This window comes from Prionailurus viverrinus, chromosome C1, assembly GCF_022837055.1.
Source record: "Prionailurus viverrinus isolate Anna chromosome C1, UM_Priviv_1.0, whole genome shotgun sequence".
Lineage (NCBI taxonomy): Eukaryota > Metazoa > Chordata > Mammalia > Carnivora > Felidae > Prionailurus > Prionailurus viverrinus.
This window is the reverse complement of record NC_062568.1, coordinates 182,979,879-182,996,860: the sequence shown is the minus strand read 5'-3', so window position 1 is coordinate 182,996,860 and position 16,982 is coordinate 182,979,879. Positions and strand designations below refer to the sequence as shown.

At 53.0% G+C, this 16,982-nt stretch overlaps 1 protein-coding gene and 1 long non-coding RNA gene across 12 annotated transcripts in view; one reads left to right on the top strand and one right to left on the bottom strand.

Annotated features, from left to right (window-relative positions):
- The first annotated feature begins 416 nt into the window (after positions 1-416).
- Positions 417-3,853, top strand: LOC125171528 (uncharacterized). The gene is made up of 2 exons (XR_007154378.1): positions 417-667; positions 3,086-3,853. It is a non-coding gene; the product is annotated as an uncharacterized LOC125171528 (long non-coding RNA).
- A 2,742-nt stretch (positions 3,854-6,595) lies between these two features.
- RIMS3 (regulating synaptic membrane exocytosis 3) overlaps positions 6,596-16,982 on the bottom strand; it is a 50,976-nt gene continuing 40,589 nt past the window's right edge. For 10 of the 11 annotated variants that reach the window (XM_047868704.1, XM_047868711.1, XM_047868707.1 and 7 more), the window contains 3 exons: positions 14,705-14,806; positions 14,234-14,373; positions 6,596-12,645 (listed from right to left, as the gene is read on the bottom strand). In XM_047868704.1, the coding sequence (XP_047724660.1) occupies positions 12,433-12,645; positions 14,234-14,373; positions 14,705-14,806 (455 nt within the window). In that variant the 3' untranslated portion in view covers positions 6,596-12,432. Of the gene's footprint in view, positions 12,646-13,876; positions 13,979-14,233; positions 14,374-14,704; positions 14,807-16,982 lie in introns of all 11 variants that reach the window. The other variant, XM_047868715.1, reaches the window with a different exon arrangement.

The following is a 16,982-nucleotide window of genomic DNA, read 5'->3' as shown; positions in this document are numbered from 1 at the left end:
GAATGCAGAACGCTGAGGCCATCACACAGACCCTCATTTCTCAACTGCGAGCCATGCAGAAGAAGCTGCCTGGCCTCACTCCTGCTCAGCGTCCTCTTCATCGCACTCCTCCTGCCCCCTCCCTGCCTGCTGTCCCGCCTCTTGTCCCTGTGACTTCCCTGCCTCTCCAGCCTATGCCTGCCTCGGTCACCAGTTACTCAGACCAACCTGGTTCTCTTCCTACCTCATGCCCAGACCACCTGCCTCCTCTTACGGGTTTCACCCCTTCCCAGTTCCCTGCCTGGGGCCCTTCCACCCTTGCCTGCCCCCCTGCTCCTCCCACCACCCGCCTCCCCCCTCTCTCTCTCACCTGCATCCGCCGCCCCTTCCGACTGGCCCCCCTCTCCTCCCACCCCTCTCCCTTTACCCCCGCCCCTCCTCCTCACCCTACTTCTTCCCCCACCTTCATGGGCCTTGGGCCCAGATAGGCCTCCCCTGCTCCTGCTAGGACATCTGCCCCCAACCAGCCCTCACCAGGCCTGATGATTCCCACACTCCATCATGGAAGCCTCGCGTCCCTCCCAGAACTCCTGGGAAGGTGATGTCCAGCATCCTGGTGACATGGTGAACACGGGGGGCACTGGATGATGACCAGCAGGCACACAACCAGGATGGGCACCTCCCTCAGGTAAAGGTCTCTTTCCTCCATGTCCTGGTTATCTTGCTGCCTGAGGATAGCATATCCCTCCATATCCATTCCTTACATCATATAAAAATGAGGATCTTATTATTTTTACTTAAGAGACTCCGCAGGGAATAGAGCTTGGGGAAGATTGCTGAATTCTGTGGTCGTTGTTCATCTCAACACTTAAGTCACGGACACCCCCAGACACACAGGTATCTGTGCACACCCCCAGGTCCAGGTCACCAGAGATCAGCACGGGAGGTCCAGGCAGCTCTGGCCTGATGATGGTGTGAATGGAATGTTCCGAGATGTTCTGTTTTCCAGCCCTTTTACGCAGTCTGAAAAACTTGGTTCTGATCTCTCAGTTTGCTTCTGTATCATGTTGATTGGTTGAGGTCCATTTGGTCATAGAAGACCTTTCTCCTGGGATAAGGAAACTCTGTTTTCAAGTTTGTTTGTTTGTTTGTTTGTTTGTTTAGAGAGGCAGAGAGGCAGAGAGAGAGAGAGAGAGAAAGAGAGAGAGAGAGAGAGAGAGAGAGAGAGAGAGAATCCCAAGCTGGCCCTGAGCCCATCACAGGGCTCAATCCCAAGAACCATGAGATCATGACCTGAGCCAAAATCAAGAGTCAGACACTTAACCAACTGAGCCACCCAGGTGTCCTGAGGAACCTTTTTTTTTTTTTTTAACACCAGGAGCAGAGTCAGCTGAGTTCATCATTCTCTTGGGTTCCTAACATGCTTGTATCATTGGCCTGAGGAAGGCCCCTCTCGTGTTCTATTTATTCACTTTTATGCCCATTTCTCACTTCTTTCCTCATGTAAACACCACTCAAAATATTTTGACAGGTATGTGTATGTATTCTCACAAAATCTGTGGTGTTATTTTGTGAGCTGTATTTTTAATTTTCATACATGAGATTAGGCACTAGGTTTCATTCTGTTTGCTTTCACCCAGCACTCTATTTTCAGGATGTGCCTGTGTGTGTGTGTGTGTGTGTGATCTCTGCTTCTAACTTCTGCACTGTCTCCTGCCGAGCTTCTCCCCCAGAGGACGCTCATCCATTTCCCCAGGGACAGTCACACACCCCAATGCTCTGACTCTTCACCACTGTGGACAATTCCAAACCAACCGTCCTTGTATAGGCCCACTTGTGACGCCATGTGAGAGTTCTCAGGGATGGGTGCCCAGCACTGAGAGCGCTGAGTTAAAGGGCCTCATCTTCCATCATTCACAAACAAGTGTTCTTGTTGGGGTGAGAAACTGTTCATTAAATATTATTCATAAAGTGAGTTCAGTAAACTCCTTCTGGGCCATCTATGCCCAAGACCTAGGAAGTGAAATGATTTTATCAAACCTATAAGATGACTTTTGGCCTTTAATAACCAGCCTACATTTCACAAATTTTCCTGGATCTCAGGTGATGGGTTTTTTTGTTTTTTTAATCAGTTTCTGGAGTTTCAAGGCAAGTGCACACACATATGAATCAAGACTATAGACTCTCTACTTGACCGCCAGCACTGGCCAACATTAGCTATGGGTCAACGCCTCATTGTTGGCTTTATTTACAAAAGAACTGCTTGTTGGACATCTTCTGCAACATCTTTGCCATTTGTTCTTGTAATTTTTAGTATTACTAATTACGGTAGTTGCTGCTCTATGCCAGTCCATAATGCCTCACACTTTCAGAAGCTGTTGGGGTCTTTGGTAAGTTCCTTTTCCTCAAGCATATTACTTTCCCTGTGTCCCTAATCCTTGTCTGGTTGGTTGGCCAGTCTCCCTTGGTAACTGTCCTCTTATGCCACCTGGGCTTATGGCTAAACCAATGGAAGATGCGGGACTGGTGATGGCCGAGCCGGAAAGAATACAGGGGCCTGCCCTCAGAGAGACCATGGCTGGGGGGTCCTGGGTAACTTCCTTCCAGGTGCACCATCTCATCTGTATCCCAGAAAATTCCAGAAAAGTCCTCTGTGACCACCAAGGCTTTCACATGCTGAGAACGCATCTTTTGCAGGAAGAGGGAAGGTTTACAGTGTTTTTATCAAAGCCATGATCTTTTCAAGTGGCCCTTACCCTGAAATTTACAAGGTAGCATTGCTAAATGTATATGCCTAGGGAATCACTACCACATCCAGATATAGGATCGCCCCCAAATGTTTTTATGATCCTTTGTAGTCAATACCATCCACCCCAAATCCTCAGGAAACATTGATTGGCATTTTATCCCTGTAGATTAGTCTTGTGTGGTCAGGAATTTCATATAACAGGATTTACCCTTTCATGTCTGATTTCATTCATTCCGTATGCTGTTTTTGCCATTCATCGATGTTATTTTGTCTATCAGTAGTTCATTCTAGTTAGTGCCGAATGGGATCCCGTTATATTAATACATCAAATTGTTTTTCCATTGCACTTGTTGCTAGGTGTGACAGTTATCAATTTGTTGCCCCTGAACTCCAAATCTACCCTTCATTACCTGCTCTGCAGTAGTAAGATAGCTCTTTGAAGCATTTCTCACTTGCATCGAGAACAATATTGAGCCATGGCAGTAGATGGCGCTGGAGGGACGCGGCAGGAGGAAGAAACTTCCCTTCCGGGGCCCAGCGGGCTTCTGTTTGCTTCAGCTCCTCTGCACCTGCTACCAGAGATGAACGCATGGGCACATCCTCTGCTCTGCCCCAGCTATGCATCCAGATGTGGGCTCACGGCCTCAGGCCTAGCCCAGTGCCCACTTCACTACGGCCCACTTCATGGACTCTGCAAACCTCAGGCCTCATGTGCCCTGCTGGAGAACAGACCACCGACTCCCCTGGGCACCAGCCTGCCGGCCTCAGCCCACTGGCTCCCGGGGGAAGTGTTTCCAGGGGCCATCCAGACATGGGCACAAGCACCCCAGGCCTTCACCACTCTGCCTGTAAGTAGGTTCCTGACTTGGACTCCCCCAGGGCACTCCCCGCCAGCCTCTGCCATCAGCAACCCAGAGGGACATTTGATGCTGACCTGGAGACTATCGGCCAGGCCTTGCACATTTTTCAACAAGGTGTGAATCCCAGCTTGAAGGAGAGGACACTCTTCCCATCTGTTCCCTCCTTGGATACTCTCCTGCCTTAGAAGGTTCTGTACAGGTCTCTTAGGGTTACTCCACTGCTAAGGTAATAATTTTTACGATTAAATTTTCCATATTCAAATTACTGTGTGGTTCCTGTCCTCTGATTGAACCTTGACAGATATGTTAGACATTTGTATGGTTTCAGTTTTTTGGCTATTATGAATAAAGCTGCCGTGAACATTTTTGTCTTTGGGTGGACATATGTGGTCATTTTTTCTGATAAACACCCAGAAGAGGAATTGCTGGGTCATGTGGTAAGTGTGTAAGATATTTAAGAGAAATTGCCCAACCATATTCCAAAGTAGTTGTACCATTTAATATTTTCAGCAAAAGTCCTGCTCACCTCCATGCCAGCACCTTCATATTGCCAGTCCTTAATTTCAGCTATTCTAGTGGCTATGCAGCTCCCTGACGAATAATGGTGATGAGTGGGTTTTTAAAAAGTGTTTATTTTTGAGAGAGAGAGAAAAAGAGTACAAGTGGGGGAGGGGCGGAGAGAGAGGTGACACAGAATCCAAAACAGCTCCAGGCTCTGAGCCCCAACATGGGGCTTGAACTCACGAACCATGAGATCATGACCAGAGCCAAAGTTGGTCGCTTAACCGACTGAACCACCCAGGCACTCCTTTTAAAATTTTTTTAAATGTTTATTTTTGAGAGAGAGAGAGAGCTCATTTTATGAGCAGGAAGGGGCAGAGAGAGAGGGAGACACAGGCTCCAGGCTCTGAGCTGTCAGCACAGAGCCTTGGCTCAGGGCTCGAACTCACGAATGCAAGATCATGACCTAAGCTGAAGTTAGGTCATGGGTGGCTGCTTAACCGACTGAGCCACCCAAGTGCCCAGATGTTGCGTGTCTTTTTATGTGCCAGTTTGTATATCTTCTTTTGTGATACATTTGTTCTGACCTTTTGCCTGTTTTTACTTTGGTTCTCTTATGAAATTATCATTTTATTAGGAGTCTTAATGGTGTCTTTTAAAGAGATTTTAGTTTTGATGAAATCCAATTTATCTTTATATTTCAGGGTTAAGTGCTTTTTATGTTCTAAGAAACCACTGCCTACCATAAAGTTATGAACATTTTTTCCCCACATTTTCTTCTAGAAGTTTTCAACTTTTTTTAAAATTTTTTTTTTCAATGTTTATTCATTTTTGGGACAGAGAGAGACAGAGCATGAACAGGGGAGGGGCAGAGAGAGAGGGAGACACAGAATCGGAAACAGGCTCCAGGCTCCGAGCCATCAGCCCAGAGCCCGACGCGGGGCTCGAACTCCCGGACCGTGAGATCGTGACCTGGCTGAAGTCGGACGCTTAACCGACTGCGCCACCCAGGCGCCCCAAGTTTTCAACTTTTATGTTTAGGTCTATGACCCATTTTGAGTTAGTTTTGTGTACAATGTGGAAGGTCAAGATTCATATTTTTCTATGCAAATATCTGGCTGCTGTAGCTCCATTTGTTGGAAAGATTACTTGGCATCTTTGTAAAAGTCAATTGGCCATGCATAAGTCTATTTCTGCACACTGTTCTGTTCCACTGGTCTATAGGTCCATCCTTCCGCCAATACGCCAATACACTGTTACTTTATGTAAGTCTTAGGTAGCATAATTCTTTCAACTTGGTGGTTCTTTTTCAAAATTGCTTTAGCTATTCAAGGTCTTTTGCATTTCCAAATAAATTTTAGTCAGTATGTCAATTTCTTCAAAAAGCCTGTTGGGACTTTTACTGAAAGTGCAATGAATCTGGTGATAGATATGGAGAGAATAGACATCCTCATAATTGTGTCTTTCAATCCATGAACATGGTATGACTTACTCTCCATATAGTCTTTCAGTTCTCTCACACCACACGTCTCTGACCATTCCTCTGCAATCATATCTCACTTTGATGACAGCTGGGAAAAGTTTGCCACTTTTAAGGACCCAAGTGATTAGATTGGGCCCACCCAGATAACGCAGAGAGCAGAAGTGGAAAAGAAATGAAAGACAGAACCCTGGGAAGCACTCGAGCTCATATAGTGAGCCTGGCCTCATGACCCTTCTCTCAAGAGAGGGTGCCCCCTGGAACTGCAAGGCCACAGGCCAGAGCCAAGGCAGTGGTCATGCTGAAGGACCCTTGGGGTGGAGGATGCCAGCCTTGCCCCTGGCAAGCATGTGACATTGGGACACTTCCTTTACCCATCTCCCGTACCCACAGCCCCAGCCCCAGGAGGACAATGACACTGGCCAGAAGTGACTAAACGTTAACATACCTTTCTGTCCCTTCCTGACAGGGAGGGGAAGGGGTGCTCCAGGGGTCAATGGTTGCTGTAGTTCACGGGGTGGAGGTCAACTGCTATGTTTACTGCTGGTATCGAGTGGCTGAAATAAACAAGACTGTCCCCACCATATGCATGAGCAGAGCTCCTGGACCTGAGAGCTCAGAAAGCAATGTATGAGGGGTCAAAAGCAGTGGCCTTAGCTCCACGTTACCTTCCCCTCTATTTGACTCTGGGCATCCCTTGCGAAGTCTGTGGGGAGAGAAGGCTTTGAGGGCCTGTAAGCAGGAACCCTGGGAGACAGCCAGGAAGCTGCCTGGCCCAGTCCCATTCCATGGCCCACGGACATCCCTGTGGCAACAGAGTTCCCGCACAGGACTCAGAGACCCAGGTCGAGGTTTCAGGCCCTTTCCCGAGACGTACTGCCCTCTCCTGCCTCTCAGCCTTCACATCGTCCTCCTCGTTTTAGTCACCTGGAACCCGGTTTTCTCTCTCGCAGAATTAAGAACTGTCTTCAGAAGGCAACACACAAAACCATTTTCAAACTGACTTTAATCTTTTTTTTTTTTTTTTTTTTTTTTGCTGCCCAAATATTGTACATGCAGAAGCCATGTGAAGAATTTTCTCCTCAAGGGAATTGGCAAGAATGTTGGACGAAACAGCCGGCAGTCCTCCCAGCCGTCCACCTGCCACCTAGGAGCCACAGCAAGTTTGGGAAGATGCTGCACATAGAAAATGTATAGAGCGCAGATATAAAAGGCTAATTGCTTCTTATCTAAACAGTGTGCTTGTCAGTCCCTATCAGCTATCTCTTTCTTTGCAGGATGCATTTGGAAATTCTAAAAAAGGGGTTCCTGCCTCCTGTGAATTTACATTCTAAAGGAGTGGATGGAATAATCAGGCCAACTTTTCCTAAGGAAGCAGCCACTCTGCCTGCGGAGATGATGTCTGGTGAGAGATTCTGGAGAGAGGAACGGTTTTAAGAAGCAAAATACTTTGACAGGAAGTAAGTGCCCTCTCTCCTCCCATCAGAGACCATTGCCTTCAACGTCCTCAGGTGTTCAACTCTCCCACGGATGTCATTCTAGAAGCAGAAATGAGGACTGACCCGGTCTCATCTGCTGGTGGGGATACTGACCTACTGCAGGGTGCAGCTGAGGTTGTGACATCACATCAGCACCGTGAAAATTGTCCATTGTAGACAACCCTTAATTATTTCTCATCAGTATGCAAGAAGAAAAGAGGGAGAACAAACCACGAAGAGGGGGAAGCAGAGTCTGTTAGGATTCCCAGAGTTCTTGTCAGAAGCAGCATCTGGGCATGGACGGATGAGGACCTGCACCCAGTTGGGGCACGAGGGGCTGGAAGGTTCCGGCCCGTGGAACCAGGTGCACCAGGCTCAAAACCCTCCTCAGCTCCAGATCAGACTTTTAAAACCTGGAAGGAACCATGGAGCAACTAGCAAACGCTCTGATTTTGCGGATGAGGAAGCTGAGGCCCGGAAAAGAGAGGAGTCTTGCACAAGGTCACAGTTTTGGACAAAACTGTATATAACAGCCTTCCATTCCCTGTAACCAGCCGTCCAGGCCATTGACCCGTGGGGCGGATGCTCTGTTGCCCATGGATTCCCAGGGCCCATTTCTGTTAGCCAAACTCTCTGGGCCCCAGTCTCGCGGACCCTTCCTGACAACGGGGTGGACTCCTTGGGGTGGGGGTGGGGGGGTGGGGACCAGGGCCCCTGGCCTTACTGGCTAAGTTTCCAACTAGAGCCCCGGAATGTTTTCCCAAAGCAGTAACGCACTTTTCAACAAGCATCGCCCCAAGCTAGTCTAGGCCCCTGACAGAATTCTCTTACTGGTGTGGTTCTCCTCACAGGCACAGCCACGCTGGGCCCACAAAAGCCCGAGCTCAGGGTTGGGGGGGGGGGGGGGGGGAGAAGGAGTTGCTTTGCTACATGGAAAGATTAAGCCCTTTGTCAGAGAACAAGGTCCCACCATCAGGCACGCCAACACCTGCGGCCCAGTCGGTGCCCGGGGGGGAGACCGAGTTGCTCTCTTTGGCATCACCGACATTGCTCTGAGATGCTCAGGCACTCTCAAAATAACCCTTTCCCAGCCAGACCAGGCCAATCCAGCCGCCATCAGGCCTCGCCTGATTGGGCGGGACCCCCCTGCCTTCAGTCGCCAGTGTTTGGTTTTGCCCCGTCCTCTTCTGACCTGAGTGAAAAGCAGACTTGAGGGAGAAGGCAGGGGGGAGTCTACACGCCCGTCGCTTCCCTCTTCGTTCAGTGAGAGAGAATCCGGTACAGGAAGCAGCATTTTAGAGAACCTCTTTGCGGGCCAGGATATTGGAGAAGACGGCGAGGAGAGGGAGATACAGGGAGGAGTCGGGCCGGGAGGCAGGCCTCTTCTTTTCCGGCTCCTTGCAGATGCCGCGGAAACGCTGCTGGACAACCTGGCCCGGAATGGTACACCATCTCCCGCGCCCAGGCGGGGGGCACCTCGTCTACACCATCAAGCAAAGGCAGCCATTTCTTGCACAGAGTTTGCACAGTGCAGGAAGCAATCAGAGACACAGAAGAGCAGCCTTACTGAAGCTCTGCTGCTTTCTGGGCCGAGGAAGAGAGGGAATGGGAGGCAGCGGGAGCCCCGGAGTCCCAGGGTGGGGGAGGAGCTCAGCGTCTCCTGGGCAGCAGGGCGAGGAGCAAGAGCCCTGGTCGCGGGTCAGGGCTCCTGGTAACGCAGTCTAAGATTGTGCTACATTTCATTTCCAAAGACGGACCCTTGGAGGTCTCTAGTGTCTTTAAGGGGTGGGGGAGGGGCCTGCTCTCCTGGAGGCTGGCCCTGGCAGGCGTCATGCCCCTGGGAGAACCGGCGATCCCACCAGCGATGGGCTACACGGGTGCCCTCTCTCTGGAGCCCCGGGGCTCTGCCTCACCCCCCTGGAATGCTGGCATGCCCCAGAGGGCCTCCTTAGCCTACCGCTCCTTTCCTGGGAGCACTGGGAGGTGGAAGAGACCGCACGGGGAGTCGTTTTGGAGATGGCTCTTCCCTGAAGGATCAAATCCCCCTTGTCAAACCTAGAGTTGGCCCCGTTTACTGGAGCCTGATTCATACCAAAGGCCCTCAGACCTTCCTGTAGGGAAGGAGTCTAAGAAGGAAGTAGGACACATGGAACAGAGCAGAAACGTGAAGACAGATGCTCTGAATCATCCGTCACGGTTCCTGCCCACAGCCCAGCAATGCCGCGGGGCCACCCCCATCTCTGCCACATCCTCCACGAATCCTGCCTGAGCAGAGGAAGGGGAATGGCAGAGTCCCATCCTGTACTCAGCTCTGGGTTTCACCTGGGGTGAGGAGGCCTTCAGAGCCAGGAGGCTGTACCTGGCAGCGAGTCGGTCCCAGTTCAGGGAGAACTCTGGAGGAGATGGTTCCTTCCTTCCCCACCATCCTCTCCTCAAAGATGCTGCCCTCCCCAGGGAAGGACAGGAGTCTCACTAGTGCTCCCTCCCCTCCTGGGACAGGCTCGCTCCCAAACGGTTTCTCAGACAAACCCCTGGATCCAGGAGGGTGAGAAACAGACCCTTAAATCCAGCCATTCACCGTCACACACGCATCAGTCTCATGTGACCTCACCATCATGGGGGGCGGGGGGGGGGGGAGGGAATCCACTGGGGATTAGTAACTTATTTGGTGCCAAGGGTTAAAAAGAATAATTCCCTAAGGTCTACCCCGGGGAGGATTGCTTCCCACTAGAGAGGTGGGAGAGTGAGTGGCCCAGCTCTTGGGCAGTTTTGGCAGCTAGGGACTGTAGGCAGGCCCAAGTCACCACACGTCACGCCCCATCTCTGGCTAGAAGTTCCACGGTGCTAACCAACCCTCCCCCAGAGGTGAGGGCATCGTTGCCTGCAGCTACCCAGAGGCCATTGCTCTGCGGGCAGCCCTCCACCTTCTGTGTCTTCCTGGGCCCCTAGAGGAATGAAGGTGATACCCCTCAGTGATATCCCCTGTTCCCTGGGGATGACTGTGTGGTCTGGGTCTCACCACTCAGTGCTACATCAGCAAATGTCTACACTGTCCTGTGGATCACTACGAATCCCACCATTCCAAAAGTGTAGAGTACGTTCACACCGTCCTGAGGGAGGCCGCTCTGAAGGTGAACACCTCACGGACAAAACAAAAAAATACCCTTTTGTGAGCGAGTTTCCTCCCTTTCCCTACCCTAGGGTCAAAGAGTAGAGCCCTTCACCTTATTTTTAGAAACATGAGAAATGCATGCATTACCCAGTCCCGACAACAGGAGAGAATTTCTGCCTAAAGAGAAAACTCGACCCAGCTGCCTCCTCCCTCGCTCTACGCCCACAGCAGTCCTCATCTGTGATCAGACAAGGACGGAGGCTCCGGCAGGAGCCAGGAGCCCATTCGGTTCATTTCTTACTGCCCGTACCCACTTTCTGTCTGTGGGCAGGGCCGATGGGGTTTTCCTGGGAGAGAGGTGACCGGGCTCTGGCTTTAACCTGATGTGGCTTCCTGCCAGGAAAGGAGGCCGTTTGGGCAGAGACGCTTCCACCTCCACCTGCCCTCAGATCCGCCTCTCTGCCCATCCATCCACCTTTGGTTACAAATGGAGCCCAAGCACTCAGGCCCAGAGACCCCTCCCTCCACTGCTCGGCGGGGTAGCTCCCCTCCACCTCCAGTAGGTGGGTCAGAGTCATCGCAACCCGTGGGGCTGACGCCGGGGGAAGAGGCAGAGGGACAGTCTTCTCCACACCTTGACCCCTCCTGCCACCTCTTGGCTCCCCACCAGACGCGGACCCAAGCGCTACTGTGTCCATCCCCTGGGCAACCTCTAGCCTTTTGCCCTAGACCCGAGGAGGAAGAGGACAGATTTGGGCATTTCCTAGCAGACATCTCACAGGGCCAGTCCAGGCCCCGGTCCCCACCCACAGGGCCCAGCTGTCAGATGAAGTCAGGGTTTTTGAGTGGCTTTGGGAAGCTCCAGACAAGGGTAGAAAGAAAGCAGAGGCAGGTGAGGCGCCTAGGGCCGGCCAGGCCACTCTCCAGAGGGCAGCTGCGGAGCGCAAGGAGGTGGGGAGGCAGAAAGGGGAAAGTATTGCTTGTACAGAGCTGGTGTCTATGGCAGTCTAGCTGAGTCCAGAGCCAGGCTGCCCATGGGGCCAGAAGGCTGGAGCCCAAGTGAGTCTGAGCTCCCACACAGGGACCCTGGTCTGGAAATGAGCAAACAAAGAGAGACCCAAATGATCAACCTCATGCAGCTAATCCCCAAAGGTCAGACGGGATTCTCAAGGGGCACAGGGCAGGTCAGCCCCAGCGCCCCCCATTCCAGTACGCAGCCCCACCCTCAGCACCTCCTCCACAAGCCAGGCCCCCCCAGCATGAGCCCAGAGAGGGACAGGACCACCCCCAGGGCCTGGAGAGGACACAGGTGCCCCCAGGGACCATCTGCTGGGGCAGATAACATCCCCCTTCTGAGGCCAGCCTCCTGGATGTCAAGACCCTCCACGTCCACACCTCCTGGGATCCACTGGGAGAGCTCCTTTGGCATGTTGGAAGTGAGGAGGTTCGGAGGAAGACAGGAGGTGAAGAACATGCCTAAGGGAGGTGCCAGCACTTCCCTCTAAGGGGCCTGGCCAGCAACCCTGGGAACTAAGACTTCCTAGCGTCTCACCCATAGGAAGGAGGCGGCTCCGGCCCAAGGGAGAAGATGGTCTCCAAGCCCTCAGCTCCCTGGGCATCCTCTGCTCCCCAGGCCCCTGGCCAGGGCACCAGATGAGCATGGCACATGCTGCAGATGCATTCAGTGGGAAGAGCTGCCAGAGCGCTCGGGTGGGGAGGAGGGCGTCGGGTCCCAGAGGGGCCTCGGGGTGGCCAGCTGCAGTGGGTGCTACATTCCTCAAAAGAGAGCAGTGGTGCTGGGAGAAGCAAAGGTGGAACACAGGACAAGACAGAAAACTAAGCAGGGACCGCCAAGAGGCGGCCCGGGCGGGGACATGTGGGCTCGGCCCCGGGCACAGGGCCAGGCAGGACGGACTGGCGGCCACGGCCCCCATTTTTACCCCTGGACTCGGGGGGGATTGGTGCCCACACAACACTCCTTTGGGTTTCTTTTCAACAAGACACAGAGGGATGTGGATTGTAGCCCATGTAGTCACCAAGACTGACCGTACCCAGACAGATGAACAGATATAACATGGTCACACACAGACACAGACATACACACACACACACACGCACACACTACAGTCTCCACTGCCAGCTGGGACGGGCCCAGTAGCCAACAGGCATGCAGCAGGGCACGGGGGCCAGAAAGACACAAAGACTATGTACAAGGGAGGGGAGGCCATCAGGCATCCCTTCCCACACTACATCCTGGCCTCTTCTGGAGGTCCTTAGGAGCACGAGGGGCTGGTGGCACTCTCCAGGGAGGACTGGGACAGGCGCCTGGTGAGGGATCCAAGCGAAGAGTCTGCCACTGAGGACGTAGGGAAGAGTTTGTACCAGCCGGCGACCGCGGCGCTCAGGTCCAGCTCGTCCAGCATGATCTGGGCCATGCCCATGAAGCATTTGTGGTCCATGCGGCCGTAGTCTCCCCAGACGATCACCTGCCGGAGGGGTTGGGGGTGGCTGGTGAGACAGAGGCACTGAGCCAACTCCCTGACTCCAGGGCTCGGTAGTGGGCCCAGGAACCTGCAAGTTTCACCAGAGCACAGATGAGACAGAGAGAGCTGGAACGAAGACTGATCTGGGGCAACAGCTTACTGAGCACTTAAGGTGTGCCACAGGCTGGATCCTATAGACTTGTATCTATTATCTCAATTGTTACAACCATCTGTTACAACAGTTGTTGTACTGTTACAACAGTAAAGGTGTTGTGTATCGTTATTTTGACAAAGAGGACACTGGAGCTCAGAGAGGTTGATTAACTAACCCAGAGATATACCGTAATTGGTGGCAGAGCTGGGATGGGAACCTGGGTCTGCCTTCCAGAGCCTCCCAGCATCCCAGATGACAGCCTTCCCCATTAAGGAGCAGACTGAGAGTCCAGGACCTGAGTCATAGCTCCCAGTCTGCCCCTGGCTCAGGGTGGAGCTTGGGGAGACCCCTGGCCCTCGCTGGACCTCAGTGTCCCCGTCCATAAAACTGGAAGAGGGGACTAGATGAGCTCAGTGATTTTCACGCTTGTGTTTTTATCGGTGGATCCTTTTTACAAAGCGGAATCCCAATATATGCGTGCGTGTGTGTATGGAAACAGACACCCAAGATCACCCCTTCCCCCACAGAACCCTGGAGTTCTACAGCCTTTGCCATTTGCAACTCTGAGGGCTGTTGCCATGCAACCGCCTCAGCCCAGAGGAAGGGCCCTAGATGAGCAGTCGCACAGCCCAGACAGTCCCTGGCTCAGGCCTCCCCTCCGCCACCCACGTGGCCTCCGGCAAGGCCAACAGCCACAGCCACCACCGCCAATACCTAGCGAGTAGCTGTCTGTGCGCCAGGCGCTATGTGAGGCTCTTCACATGCACCTCTCGTTTACTCTTCACAACATACCACCCGCAGACCGTGATGGGAGCTGGAATTTGAACCCAGGACTGAACCCAGAGCCCAGCCCCACTGTGAACTATCCCCACTTAGCCTCTCGAGCACCTCAGGCGCCTCATCTGCGGCTGGGGGTGATGATCCCTCCCTCCCAGTGCTGTTGCGGAGGGCACCGCACTCTCAGGCAGTTGGGGCGAGGTCACCTCGGCCCCGGGGTCACCCTGGCTGTGCAAGTTACCAGCTGAAACCTCACACGAGTCACTTCCCCTTTCTGAGACTGCAAGATGGGGATCATCATACCTACTTCCCAGGACCATCTCGAGCACAAAAGGAGGTCAGGACTGGAAAGCACTTAACACAGAGCCTGGCATGGAGCTGATGAGCAACAGACATTAGCGCCGGCTGGAAAGAGAAGGCGGCGGTCACACCCTGCTTCTACCTACGAGCAGGGCAACCTGGGGGACAGTGGAGCTGTCCCCCTGAACTCTGGTTTCCTAATGAATCAACCAGGGGCAATAACACCTCCCTGGGCTGTGAAAACAAACGTGTAAAGCGCATCAGTGCACCTGGTACGGTGCCCAGGACGGGACACATCGTACGTGGAAGAGATCTGAAATGACAACCTGTGGTTTTTGAGGATTGCCCCATCACACTCACCTGCAGCACCTTGCCCTGGGGCCCCTCGTCAAAGAGCAGAGCCTGCTGGTACAGGGGGTCACAGGTCTTCTTGGCGACCTTTGTCTTCTTTTTGGCCAAGCAGGCCCCATTCTCAAGCAGGTAAACCTTGATATAGGTGGCTGCGGGACGGGAGAGAGCATGATGGGAAGGGTCCAGGAGAGAATGCTATGCCCTGCTCCACCCCCTGACATCCAGCTGGCCCTGGAGGTGAGCAAGGTGAGTGGGACGAGCTGACCAGTGGACAGCAGTAGAAAAGATGGACTCAAACACGGACTCGTCCGTCCTCCCCTCCCCCCAACCCTGTCCACTGGCCTTCCAGGCAAGCCAAGTCGAGAACACGGCTCTAGGCCAAGGGGCAGCCGAGGATGTGCTAGACCCGGAGCTCAGTTGCATACCCCTCCCTGGCAGGACCCCAGATGGAAAACCCCTCTCCCTGCTGCTCTGCCTTACCTGGGAGGGATTTGGAGCCTGGTTTGGGGGTCAGGCCCCGGGCCTCAATCACTTCCACCTCCAGCTGGCCACTCCGGTCCATGATGGCAACGTGCACGTCCCCTGCAAGGGAGAAGAGGGACAGTCCAGGCAGAGGCAGACGCAGGGGCAGGCCGGCCAGCTGCTGTAGAGAACGCCGTCTGCAGAGGACGCTACAGCACTGGAAAGGGCACAATATGCAAAAAATTGCATGTGCCAGGATTGCTCTCGGGAGGCCACTTGAGAGCAGGCTGTGAAATACTTTGATAGGTCCCCTGAGGAGAGGCAGGGGCATGGCCCTCGGTGGGGGCCATGCTTGAGTAACAACAAATGGCTGCCAAATTCCCAGGCGAGGCTGGTTTCCTGGGGGGCTTCTGTCTCACCGAACAGGACAGCAGGTTTGGGGACAGAACTTCCGGCGTCAGGAAGAAAGCGAGGGAGGCTGTGGGTTTAGCGGCTCTTACTCACCTTCTACGCAGAAGCCCTCCACCACGCCCCAAAATACATTTTGTCAAACGAGTATAGACAAAATATCAGTTTGCAGAGACGCAGAGATAGGAGCTTGTGTGGGACAGGAGGCCCCTGCCTGGGAACGAGGGGCCTGTTCGTACCCTTGCCAAAGGAGGGAGGAAAGGCCGGCTCTCCTGGGAGCAGAGAGCTCAGAATTCCTCACTATGCTCCCACAAACGATTATCTCGCTGAGGCAAGTTCTGTGTGAAGTCATGTCAGTTATTTCTAGAACTCTTCGCTTTGTTCGACACCAGTTAGCAGAATTTGAAATTATGCATTAGTCACTTGGAGCATCCTTCAAAGGAGTGCAGAATCATAAGCCTGATGCGGAAAGATGAAAATGGGCCAGACTTTGGGTTCAGCCACCCGTTTTAGATACACTGAGCCATCGTGCAATTGTTTGTATTTGCATACTTGGGAAGATGGGGATTTATTACTTTCAGGAAACCTCCTGGAAGTCATCACCCTCCCTCTAGCTATTTCTGACCTCCCCATGGGGGAGTGGGAAGGGGGAGGTCTCACTGTAACATCCCTAACAAGATGAGCAAATACAAGCCTGTCCTTTCCACTTCTAGACACCAGGCGGCGCCACACACAAATGTTCTAGGCTGTGGTGGTGCAAAAGCCTTGTGGAGATGGCTGGCTCCTCTCACTGCCTCCCAGCCCCTGGCTGGGCCTAGGGCTGGGAAAAGCAGATTCCCCAGGCCCGTAAGAGCCTGTAAGCAAGGGCTGGGAATTAGCCAAATGCTACCCAAGAGCCAGAGGAGAGCTGAGGGGTCCCCGTGGACCCCCCCTTCCAGCAGACAAAGCCTCCTGTGTAAGCACATTAGAGCAAGACAGGGCAGTATGGTGGGATAGAAACCCAGCTCCACAGCTTGGCTTAAGGCAGAGCACTGTCTGAGCCCAGCTCTCTCATGGGCTGTGACGTCAGCACTTTGAACCTCAACACTTTGAACCTGTGAGGTCAACATCTGAACACTGTTCAAATGAAGACTGAGTCCAGATGTCTGGGTCAGACTCCTAGGTAGGACTGATGGGGAAGCTAGTTCCTGGGAGGAGCTGCTTAAAGCCAACACAGTATCTAAGAGAGGGAAAGAGGGAGGGAGGGGACCAGAAGTGCAGCTAAAAGGACCAAGTGTAGACTCCGGGAAATAGGTCCTAGCTGCAAGGAAGGGAGATGAAAAAATTACTTAAAAGGCTTTCAGGTGCCAGGCACTATTAAGTAACAAGTCAAAGAAGACACACTTTCTAAGGAGTTAATGAAATAACTTCACTCAAAGCAGCGAATAGGAACTCAGCGAATTGTTGTTAGATTGCAGTACTAAGGCAGGTATTATTGTTCCCATCTTACAGATGAGGAAATTGAGGCCCAAAGAAGGGAAGTGACATGGCCAAGGTTACACAGGGCATCAGTGGCAGAATGGACTTGGTGAACATCAATGCTGTGATGATTTTTGTTCACCGTTTTCCGCCCAGCACTCAGCACCGCCAGGCGGGTAGCAGGTGGTGGGAGAGTGTGTGTGTGTGTGGGGGGGTGGTGCGTGGTGGTGAGGGCAGGGGTGTGCTATAAAGCTGCTGCAGGGTAGCCAGCAGAGCAAGGCTGGCTCCCTTTGTCCTCTCTGATGAGAGACAGACTGAGGAGTGCCGGGCTCCTTCTTGGGGCACAAAAGCCGGAGTGAGGGCTCCTCTCTGCAGCTCACACTGTATCACACAGGGCCCCCACCGAGCTCACCCCTTCCGCCCTACTCGC